Source organism: Gymnoscopelus braueri (genome assembly GCF_963280865.1).
Source record: "Gymnoscopelus braueri genome assembly, chromosome: 4".
In the NCBI taxonomy this organism is placed as follows: Eukaryota; Metazoa; Chordata; class Actinopteri; order Myctophiformes; family Myctophidae; genus Gymnoscopelus; species Gymnoscopelus braueri.
This window is the reverse complement of record NC_137605.1, coordinates 25,229,715-25,242,015: the sequence shown is the minus strand read 5'-3', so window position 1 is coordinate 25,242,015 and position 12,301 is coordinate 25,229,715. Positions and strand designations below refer to the sequence as shown.

The following is a 12,301-nucleotide window of genomic DNA, read 5'->3' as shown; positions in this document are numbered from 1 at the left end:
TGATATGTTAGCCCATAATCCTGGATTGGACCTTTTTCTATATGTTGATCATAGAGCTAGAATATTTTAAGTATATACTGTAACTTGACAGAAATTGTGAAAAACTGTGGAAGTACATTTCCATATTACTTCATTGTCTGTGCAAATCTTGTACAGCTTTATGATTAAAAGTTTGCCATTTTCTACATACATAATTGGACAAGCCCCCAAATTGTTAGGGAAATTACACAGCAATAGCAGATTCCAATATGTATTCCCCACTCCCTCGTCTCACTGTCATCCCCTCCTTTGCCTCCCTGTCTCCCTCTCTCCCCTGTCATCGCAGTGTTTTGGCTGCAGTCCCATTGCCTTGTGGAGAGCACAACAATGGCTTCTCTCTTTATGAGAATATCCATGCTGGAGGAATGGTTATTTAACAGCGGCAGGCTTTGACAGAGGGACCACAGTGTCTTGTCTTTCAAGCATGCGCCTTCATAGACTCTGCTCAGCTCATGCAACCAGACCCACTCTGTTTTTGTCTCTCTCTCTCACTCACTCTCAACTTTCGTCTCTCTGTCCCTGGTGCCTTGTCCAAGTAAGGGTCATCACAGTAACAGCCCAGCCTCCATTTCCCAGATTGATGACATAGCTTTTCCATGCCTAGCTGAGCTCAGGCTAACTTTTCCATGAGCTCTGATATCTTACTGTGTGCAGTGGATCAGTAACTAAACAGCGAGAGGTTGGCTCCGCTGAACTTTGTTGGACTGTTTGCTGTTCACCGCCACCTTTTGTCTGGTCTGTGTGTCAAAACAATACAGAGCTTCTAAGATTTCTAGTCTAGCCATCCTGTAAGTTTCACTCACGTGAGAGCAGCTGGCTTAGAAATAAACCACAAGTGCATTGTTTGGCGGAGACATATTTGATAAAGAATGCTGTAACCAATTCTCCATCTTTAAAGTTGCATGGCATTGGCCCAATTCCCCGCCAGCATTCTGCATTGAATAGCACAGCACTTACATAGTAAATCTCATGTTCGGTCACTGTCTTCTGTTCGACGGCCCACCCACTGACTGTTTGTGTTGTTTTTAGCCTATGTGTGAATAATTTAAAGTGCGTTGCCCCAGTGTTTCCCCTCAGAGACTGTGTGGAAGAAATTGTTCATCCAGAGGACTGCATAGGGAACCATGGGTGGGGTATTATTGGGGACAGTGCTGAGTTGACAAAGCCGAAAACCCTCACCCCCCCCCCCCCCTCTCCTCCCCATAGAGGGTCTTTGTTAGGCTGCTACTCCCCAGGCAAAGTTATGTTTGAGCAGGAGATTCAAGCTCTGTATCCTGTGAGTCAGCCTCCCGACAAAGTAAAGTAGAGAGCCCGACTGCTCCTTTATCAAAACACCTTTTAACATTTCTGGAAATCCAAAATGACGGATGAGAGTGGCTTAACAGTGTTCCTCAGAGAGACCCGTTCATTCCTCTCAGTGGAATCATCAAGAAGCTGAAAAGCAATAATAGTGTTTTGTTCAGGCCATTCCCCTGGGCCTTGATGTCTGTAGTACATCAGAAACACTGGAGAAGTGGTTTTAAGGAGAGGAGCTGCCCTTAAGAGATATTATGCCGCAGTGCCACCGACAAAAGTGTGTAATCTCCTTTTGCATAGTACTGTAGATGATATGGCTTCACAGTAGAGGAAAACCTTGTTGGCAGCACAAGACCTTAGTGTGACTCTTTAGCGGCCTGTTGGGGATTTGTGTGTATTACTTATATGAATAATGTAATTTTGTTGTGACTAACTTTGTGCTGCTTTTTCAGCCAGGTCTCTCCCTGCAAAGCAGATTTTTTTTATCTGACCAGGTTAAATGAAATACAAATCTCTGATGTATCAAGCAGAAGCATTTCTCATCAAAAGAAGTACAGTATAGCTGTGTCCTGATAGCCACTTAGACGCCACCCTTTACACATGACACATGAAACTCATGTTGACATATACGTCACCCTGGCGGAGCTGCAAAGGCCTTACAGTCAGAAGAGGAATGAAGACAAACGGGTTGAGTTCCGTCTCTCTGTTCGCCTGCATTGATTCGCACCGTGTCATTTTCTCACGTGTTTTCTCCTCTTCTGTCTCTCCAACCAGCTCCCCATCCAGCACTGGACACAAACCCCACACGGCCCGACCCGGAGGGGGAGAGTAGTCCCCCAAAGACGGACCCAACCGAGAGAATGGAGTCCCCTGCAAAGAAAGACACAGAGCGGAAAGTGTCAACGCCCACAAAACCTGACATCATTTCCAAATTGCCTGCTTCGCCGAGCCCCAAGTCAAAAAGGGGTAAGCACTCAAATGTTTGATATGATGATACATTTTCATGCTCTGCTGTACAGCGTTTGTAATGTAACTAGTATAGATTTGAGTGGCTTAAAGGTGAAACCCCTAATGGAACTTCAATTATCGGACATACTGTAGCTGGGCTTTGAAGATCTAAGGCATTGCTCCCTGATAATGGAGCAATTACATCTCTGCACTCCAAAGGACTCGGGTCAAATCTCTGGGGGAAAGGAAATGCTTCAATGCCACAATAATAGTGACCACATGCTTTCAGGACTGGCTTTAAATCCAATAGTCTGCTGTTAGTTTATCTTTGTTAGCATTAGCACAAGACACACTCTTCCAAGTGAGAACAATGTTGCAAAGCTCTAGCAAAATTGAATTTCTGAAGAAAATGTATAATAAAATGTGGACATGATTTGATCCCATTTGATAAGTGAGCGCGAGTGCTAATCGCTGTCTATCTCCCTTGTGTCTGGGGTTAGTATGGTAATCACCTCCGGTCCCCAGTGAACTGTGGGCCGACAGAGCGGGAATCGGGATCCCATTTCAGTAAGTGATGCCAAGAGGGCATTGGACCTGACCTGGGATCTGTGCCATGGGTGTTTCCATAATACCACTGCTTGTGCATTGGCAAGCAGTGCAATGCAAATGCTAAGGAACGTGTTTGGGTTTTTTGTGACTGTAAGCCTCTTTTCTCTCTCCCCTTTATTCTTTGTCCATTAATCCACATACCGCGGCCTCGTTCTTTATGCCCATAGCGTGAGGTGACGGGGGAAAAAACCCTGATATCCCTAATAGCTTCTGAAATCATAACGGAACTGTCGGTATAGAATCCTTGCTATTGCATTGTCAGCTCAAGACCTTCGTGGGATTCCTAGTTTATGTGTCCCCCCAGTAATGGTCATGTCTGGTCTATTTCTGAAAGAAATGTACTGTTTATTCTTGAGTGTCCTGATTCCAGAAGTGACACACTTTCCCATTTTGTCCTCTTGAGTTCCTTTTCCACTTAATGTTTATCAGCAGAGTTTTGCCCAGAGGTGTAAGAAGAGGGGATTAAGTGCTACTCAAACTATTAGTCAAATGAAATGGTGAGGACTGTGGCTCAACTGAGAGAATAACTTCTTTTGCTCTTGTATAGATAAATTGTGGCATAAATCTCAGCCACCTTTCCCTGCGAAGATGGCACTTGGCTACTATCCCTCAAGCCTCCCCTCGGGAACGTGGTGTCACTGTCGGACAGGGGTCTCATTTCCTCAGTTTAGCCTCATTTGTTTATATTCAGATGCCATTGATTGACTGTAAAAGCACAGGTTGTTCCGTCAGATTTTGTGTGCAACAATAGTGAATAGAAAATAACACATTTACATCCACACCGTAAAACCTTCGTCTTTTTATTCGTTATTTCTTTTTTTTGCCTACACTACCTGTATAACACACAAAGCTGCTTGCTCCTTTTCTCTGATTTAACACATAGCTGTTATTATGACTAGGTGCCAGAGAGTGCACAGAATGTGGAGCTCTCGCTCCAGGTTTATTCTGGGTCACTCTGTTTTTGCCTTGTGTGTTCAACTCATGATAGACACGATGGGGAACTGCAAATAGCACATAGCAGCACCATAGTTGATCCTACTAGACACTATGAGATTTACGATGCTTAATGGCAGTGCGGGTTCAGCCATTAATGTGTCGATATTGATATGATTATCTAAGTTATACTTTATTATCCCCGTGGGGAAATTTGTATTTGCATTTGACCCGTCTTAACTACTTGGGAGCAGCGAGCAGCCACAGTGTAGTGACTGGGGACCAATTCCAGTCGCAATGCCAGTACCTTGGTCAAAGGCGATGGCAAGAGTATGTACCTAACGCGATGCATGTCTTTTGGTGATGTCAAATATCCTTGTTATACTGAAATGGCCTACTTTTCAGCTCAACTGATACTAGAGTGCCATATATTTCTATTATGCTTTATTTGCATATAGTTCAGGTAGCAGCGTGCTGATAATGCTGTCCATTGGGTGAAGCCAGAGATGTTGTCATTTTGTTAGTGCAAGTGCACTGGCGACTTCTCAATGTTCCAGTGGAAGGCCAAAGGGCGCTGATACTGTACCATGTCCACAGTAGGCTTGGAATGGGTGCATGTTCAGTGGAAACCCCATAAAAGTAGGTCAGAGATTGTCATTACAGGAGGCTGCATGGCAGATTGTTTTCACGTGTGGAATGATTAGCACCTCACTCTATTAGAGAACGAGATGCTTTGCCTTTGATGTGGAACATATGGTCTGTTTGGATTGAGGGGGTGATGTTATGGCAAGAAGGCAAGTTGCTCAGAAATGATCATGAACCTGACCCACATAGAGTCCCCTGTTGGCTGTTCTAAAAATAGAATGTTGCATACGTAACGTAATACAAGTATTATCATGATACAGAAGTTCTGTATTGGCCAGAGCAGTGCATACTTATTATTTTTTTGTGACCAATTCTTTTTTGTTCATTTTACATTTTACAAAAGCAACCCATTTTTCTCAGCAATTTGATTTACAATGCACGGACAATAGGACATACATATTTTTGTTGCCTGCATGTGTGCAGAACACATGAACGTATACATCCAGCGGTGCATCATTTATGTGACTACTTGTGTTATTATGCAGCCATTGAAAGAATTGATTTCAATGTAATATACCATTTTCTGGAAATGACACAAAAGCAATTTATGCATTATTGCCAAGTGCCAACTTCAGTCGATGTGGATCAAGGGAAGTGTTTTCATGGGGAAGTAGGCCCAGTGTTAATGAAAGATGAGCTTTTAGAGAATACCTGTGGTATATGCCATAATGGGGATAAAGTTAACAATAGATGCCAAAATGTTTGTGTATTTTTATTTCAAAAGTCCAATCTTAATTACTTCATGTCAAACAAATATATCATGCATTACATCAGCAGATACTAACCAATTGTAACCAACTAATATCATGATATCAACCCAACAGTACTCCAAAATATGTTTCTGAAAACATTTAAGGTGATAAATAAGCAATGCAGAAACTTGATTCAGCGCTGCCTTGTTTGATATTTTTTACTTTGTGGTTTGACGTGACATCCAGGCGGGTCATGGTACTCGCTAAAGCCCCAAATAAGCGCTTATAGCCAGCTAAAAGATGCTAATCTGAGCGGCTTCTGGAGACACACCTATGAAATACGTCACGATATGTAAATGCAATATTCTTCAAGTACTATTTCAGTATATTATTTTTTAAAAGCTTGCAGTTGGAAACTTTTCATCCTTTGACCATCCTCCTAATGACTCAGTCACTGAACAGTTCTGAAAGGCAAAAGATTCATGCACAGACACCATGACGCAAAGATGTCACAGGAGGAAGAGATGTAAACACACACACACACACACACACACACACACACACACACACACACACACACACACACACACACACACACACACACACACACACACACACACACACACACACACACACACATCAAGGTGGCAACTTGAGATTTAGTCGGCCTGTAAAGCAGCCATCATGAATATCACCATACTTGTTGTCCTTTCTCCTTCCTTGGAGACAGCAGTTCACAGTTGCCATTTGTATAGCAGTAGTGTTAAAATATTGACATTGCCCATTCCTGTAGGAAGTATTTCTGTGTGGGACTGTAAGATAAAAAAAATAAAACTTCACATAATCATGATTAAGAAAAGGAAGGTAGGCTAAATTGTGCATTCTTATTCCAAAATAAGACTATTACAGTTTAACAGACCTTTAGACCCACAACATTGAAAGTTTTTACTGTGTTTTAGTAACCTAGTCTTCAATATTCATGTTGTCCTCATAACTCATTATATAAGAAGAACCCAGCCAAGGTGAGACACACTAATACCAGCTATAGTCTTTACCACCTTTCCTGTTCATCTGCAGGGTAATGGGGTGTGAATACCACAAGGACTCAATGCGCTCCATGAACAGATATTCCCAATGGGCTTGAGTCAAATAGGCTACATTTAACAAATCATTTCTAGCTTTTGTTTTAACCTGGCTGGATTACCAGATGGCTGGAGTATATTGCATCAGGGAAATCTACAGAAGTTAAGTTATGTAGGTATAGCAATTTGAATCAATTTGAATACTTTATTTGCATACTTTTTTTATGATTGCAATGTGTTGTGAGCTTGTAGAACAGCTATTTTTGGCATGCACCTCCGCTGTACGATGATGTATAAACCAGGCTTAAGAATTATCTGCAAATTATATTTGACCCACCCGCCTGCCAGTTTTCCTAGGGTGTATCTCTACCTGCAGATTTGACTGTTGGAAATGTTGGGCCCTATCTTATCCCTTAATGGCTGATCTACAAGCTCACAACTTGTCGATTGTCGAGTGTATGTGTGTGTGTGTGTGACCTCCAATTCACAAATCTGTTTTTCTCTCCATTTTTTCTTGTTCTCATCCCAGACATGGTCAAGTTAGAGGACAGGCAAAAGCTTGCCAAGGAGCGAAGGGAAGAGAAGGCCAAATATCTGGGTAAGTTCAGGCAATGATGTCCTTTACACAGATCCTTTACACAGGGAGAGAGCTCCCCCTAGTGTTTGGGGCGGAAAGGGTTGTTATTTTGGCTCTAAGTTACATATGGCATGCACATTTAGCACAGAAACTTTGGGAAAGCATAAAGGGATAATTTTGGCTTAGATATAATTGCATCTGTGATAAATTAAAACCAAGGCCAATTTTTACTAGTGACTGTCAAAAAGCATTAATCTTTCTGCATGCATGCTCAGCAACTCCTTTGCAGTTTTAAAACAATAGCTTCTTGTGTTTGTCTTTTGACTCACATGTGCTTTACCTTGCCTTGGCTTTAAAACGTTACCTTAACCAAAAATGCCTTGATGCAACGATGATTTCACTAAACCTTTGCATAAAATGTTTGACATGTTCGTTTGTTGAGTTATTTGTTGACTTGTTGTCACTGCACGACACTGTTCATTTATGAAGTCTAATTTATACGTCATTGTGTAACGTGTCGCTTGTCAACCACTGATTTTCAAGCAGGAAGAAAATCATTTATTGTAAGCGAGCAACACGTCATACGATGAAGTTTCACTTAGGATTAAGACATGGCTGTCTCACACACTACACACTGCTGTCTCTCTCACACACACACACACACACTGCGAAAGTGACACACCGCTGGCGCACTGCTTTGCATGATTGACAGTTGCCTTTGTCTTCTCTTTCACTCCCCCCTCCCATTGCAGAAGAGCTCAGCCAGTTACAAGGTAAGCCACTCACCTATGTGTCGTGGTGATGGTGATGGTGGTTATCGTTGTGGTGGTGGTAGAGAGGACTCTTTAACTGTCTTGTTTTCATTTGATGCGCTGGTTTAATTAATTCTGAGTGCATTTACTTATGTCACTTATTTATATATATATATATATATACACACAGTATACATACATACATTATATATATATATATAGGTTACAGTATGATTGTAAAACCAGTCAGATTGAAAAAGGAGTGCTCGTTTTCTTCGAGTTCACCTCCAGCGCTCCCCCGCGGAGGGGGCCCCCCCCGTCAAAAAAAGAAACAACGTCTCGGAGTTACCGAGACTAGGGGGGATGATGATTTACGATTCTGTCCCTGTCGGGACATAACTCGGACAGCGCATAGTCGGCTGAAGGTGACTTCGCAACACTCTGCACGGCGACTCGCTCGCCTAAGCTTGCTCAGCGGTGCTTCTCGTGGCTCAAGTCACCTGAGTTTTCCAATCATACTGTGATATAATATCATCATGGCTATTTTAGAATTCTCTCTCTCTGAATTACATTAAGCCTACATGTGTTTCATCTAATTAATGTAGCACCAGACTGATAACATGTTCCATCCTTTCTCATAAAATAAGTGGTTCCATTTGTTTACAAGCAGTAGGCTGCAGCAAACACTCGGATTCAGATTAAGCAAAATGTTAGATGCCCCTAGTTTGAACTTGTGTGCTATGCAGCAGGCAGCCACAGAGACCACTGGTCCACACAGTTTATTCCATTTCTTTTTGAAGATAACATACACACCACAAAACCCGCTCTGATTACAATCTTCCTGCAGAAATTAGAGGGTTTTACAAACCTTGGCAGACAGATTTAGCTTGGCTGTGAATTTGCACTTCAACAACTAAAAGAAAAATATGACAGCTACCAACAGTAAAAAGGCTATATCAAGAATGAGAAATGCGTGTGAATTCACTTAGCCTCACTTCCATGGCAAGTGGAATCAGCGTCTCTTTTCAGAGGTGCTGACTGATTTTTCTCGTTTGTATCTGATTTGTTGCGTTATTGGTGTGCACGTCCAAGTATCACACGTTAATGCCAGATCATTAATCATTCCTTAAAACATAAAGCTAGAGCAGTACCAGTAATACTAGCATCTGTAGATGTCTAGAAATATGCCTATATAATTTATGTAGAAAAGTATAGGATATTTGGAATTATGGCTTAATTTGTAGCAGTCTGATCACATTTGACTTGCTAGACGTGTTTGCAGCACTGAACAGTGTCCTCCCTTCACATTTATTCTACAAATCTTGAAACACTTGCAGTCATATATTATGCACGCCCATTGCGTCAAATCGATCAATGAATATATGGTAAAATGAGGGATAGCTCGCTATTTAATATCATGGATCAGACTAATTGGGAGACCAATGGGGTTTGCCAGATGGTATGGTCCTGATCTAATACCCTCGCTCATTCACATCAGGATAAGAGATACGATTCTGCCAAAGCTTGTGTTTACAATCTCAGCTTGAAAGGGATCTCAGATAGTAAGGCCTGGCTTATGAATGATCAATAGTTGTAGTGGAAGTATTGGCTCATACATTTAACTACAGGAACCCTATTCTGGGGTTAACGATTGGCGAGAATCAGTAGATCTACAAGCTCTCAATGCTTTGCGTTGCAACACATTGCTAGTAGATCGGCTGCCGGTAAAGAGATTTGGTTTAGAGGGTTAAAAGGAGGGGACCAAGTGTAGATCCCTGGGGGACCCCCGTCAACAAAGTATATAGAGTTTAATTTTTTTTAAACATATTTAGCTTTTCCCCTATTTATTGGAACTGACTATTCCTTCGGTTATCACAGGTTGCTTGTAATGTTAGTGATTTCATAATTGGAGCCCCATTCCATGGTTACACTTGCCGCCAGCCATCAATCCAAAGTATAGCCTAAACATGAAAAATGCAAATATGTTGTTGGATATTCCCTGTTGTGTTCAAGTCACGCTGACCAACATGTGTGTCCTTCTTCACCAATTTTGAGAGAGCTGAATCAGAGTTTGGGCTGAGACACCTTTCTCGTAGTGGCTGTCTGTGGTGGGGCGGACATGCATACTTCATGAGACCAGGGTGGGAGCAGCACTGAGATAATGACTATTTAATGGCCTTTACTATAGAAAGCCCAGATGTTGAGTCGAGTGTCAAAAGTTGATAACTTGCAGGGGAGAGGAGGAACTTATTTATAGAACAACCAGGAGGAGGAAGTAGATCATTCTGAACTGTAAGTAATAGAAGATCATGTGCATTTAAATACTTCTCACTGGCTAGACGACTTGTCATTGATAGGATTGAGTGAACATAATGTTCTAATATTATCTTCATGTATTTTTTTTTATCTTCTAAGCAATATATATACAGTTTGTTGTCCTAAACCCTGGAAGGTAGTTGAAATGGTTTCCCTTGCCATGTTTCCATTGCTTTTTCCCATGGGGTTTCCATTTATCTGTAAAATAAGGTATATAGTTCACATAAGCCCTTTTGTTACGCTATAGAGCTTATTTTCTTAATTAACTCTCATGCAAAAAGTCTTCTGAAAATCCCATGGGAACCCATGGCGGAGGTATCTTCTGGGTTGGCCAACAAAAAGATGTCATCCCTGTGCACATATATGTACTGTAGAGCAATATAGATAGGATAGAAAGTATAAAGGTTCATGTACAGAGATGTATCTTTGGAGCATATTCGCATTTTAAAAAACGCAAGCCAGCCAGTCATCGCCCTATTCTATTTAGCCTCAATGCACGTGGCCTATAGCCTGGGCAGCGCTTGACCACCACACCGCTTTCCTCAAAAGAAGTCAGTACTTATTTAAAATGTATCAGTGCTGCACACGGCCACCACATACTAGTGGGAGTCGTCATGGAGGAGAGAGGGGAGGAGCTTTTATGACAGAAAGCTGTAGAATTTCTCATATAGAGCCTTGAACGTCGTCACTGTGAACACTGAGGCTGGTTCATCTTCCCTTTGCCCTTGTTGCAGGCTATGTAAAGCTGTGAAGTGCAAACGATAAATCCAAGTCCCCCCCCATGCTGCCCTCCTTCTAACCCCTTAAAGCTTTGCTCCGCCAGAAGTTAATTGTGTAGCTTTTGTCAAGTCAAACTGCTTTGTTCAAGATCTTGCAACCTGAGCTGAAATCTGCAGTGCAGCTGATAAGATGTAAGGAAATTACTGTGCTTCTCCCCCCTAGCGCGCTGCACCAGGGTGTAGCATCACATGAAAAGTCCAGCTGTGTGCCTGGTGATAAATCTTTGCATTACTCCATGATCCAACAGCACCACAACCACCGCACGCTGAACACTACAATCTGATAAGCACTAGCAAACTAGTCGCTTCTGTAGCATCAACTGCTAGCAAGAACTAAGCCACGGCTCTTTACAGAAGCTGCTTCTTCATGGAGGTTTTAAATTTGTGGCTGCAAAGAAATATGGAGGGCTGTGCATACAGTGAAGCCGCCGCTGAATACTGCATAATACCGTCTTTACACCCACTTTGAATGGCTCAGGGGATGGGGAGGTTATTACCATATCAAAGCACATGGTTTATTGCGGCCGACATTGGAGCTTGATACGATTAGCCGGATAACGTGTCAGTTTAGGAGGATTGTATCATAGCACAATGGAGCGTTCTGTGGAGAAAAAAGTCAAGTAATTTAATTTATTTTTTCTCATAAAGAATGCTTTGGAAATGGTACAAAAGAAGCAACTTTTGGATAAATTATTAGTGCATGTGGCAAGAAAGTATTTTTCTTGATATACAAGTTACTTTTCTGATGTCAGCACAGCATTATAAAAACATCTAATTGAAAATGAAGAGGTGCACTGGACTATGCAGTGGTGAGAGAGAGAGAGAGAGAGAGAGAGAGAGAGAGAGAGAGAGAGAGGGAGAGAGAGAGAGAGAGAGGAGAGAGAGAGAGAGAGAGAGAGAGAGAGAGAGAGAGAGAGAGAGAGAGAGAGAGAGAGAGAGAGAAGAGAGAGAGAGAGAGAGAGATGAGATGAGAGAGAGAGAGAGAGAGAGAGAGAGAGAGAGAGAGAGAGAGAGAGGAGAGAGAGAGAGAGAGAGAGAGAGAGAGAGAGAGAGAGAGAGAGAGAGAGGTTCTGGTACCCCTTGTTACCTGCCCTGTCTAGCCCTCATGACTCCCTCTACTGTCCCCTTCACCTCCCTAGCCTCTAAGAAGAACCAGTGGTTGGAGAAGGAGGAGAGGGCACGACAGCTGAGAGAGCAGCAGCTGGAGGAACGTCGCAGGAGGCTGGAGGAGCAGCGGCTCAAGGCGGAGAAGCGCCGCGCCACCCTGGAAGAGAGGCAGAAACAGAAACTAGAGAAGAACAAGGTATGGTGGAAGCATTCAGAATGAGTTCTGAAATTTTCTATCTGCATTACCGTACTTTTTAGTCCTTCTGTCAGGCTTAACTTACATACTACCAGGAGTCCCACGGTGTGGAATAGTGTCCCAGAACTCTTTGCCCTGTCAACAATCCCAATCCTACCCACGAGACAGCTTCAGACAAACACTGACATGCACACTCATCATAACAGTATTGAGAGTTGGATTGTTTATGTGAGGTAAAGTTCCAACAATTGTAAAACTAATGCTGGAGCTTGCATCTATAGGGCAGTGAAGCGTTAACCCCTGTTAAAGTTTTTATTGATTTGTAAGTGT

General features: G+C 42.4%; 1 protein-coding gene across 4 annotated transcripts in view; it reads left to right on the top strand.

The window, feature by feature from the left end:
* map7d1a (MAP7 domain containing 1a) overlaps positions 1–12,301 on the top strand; it is a 53,280-nt gene that overhangs the window by 17,158 nt on the left and 23,821 nt on the right. For 2 of the 4 annotated variants that reach the window (XM_080427598.1, XM_080427596.1), the window contains exons 2-5: positions 2,110–2,301; positions 6,774–6,842; positions 7,574–7,594; positions 11,808–11,971. In XM_080427598.1, the coding sequence (XP_080283724.1) occupies positions 2,110–2,301; positions 6,774–6,842; positions 7,574–7,594; positions 11,808–11,971 (446 nt within the window). The remainder of the gene's footprint in view (positions 1–2,109; positions 2,302–6,773; positions 6,843–7,573; positions 7,595–11,807; positions 11,972–12,301) is intronic. The other 2 variants (XM_080427599.1, XM_080427597.1) reach the window with 1 other exon arrangement.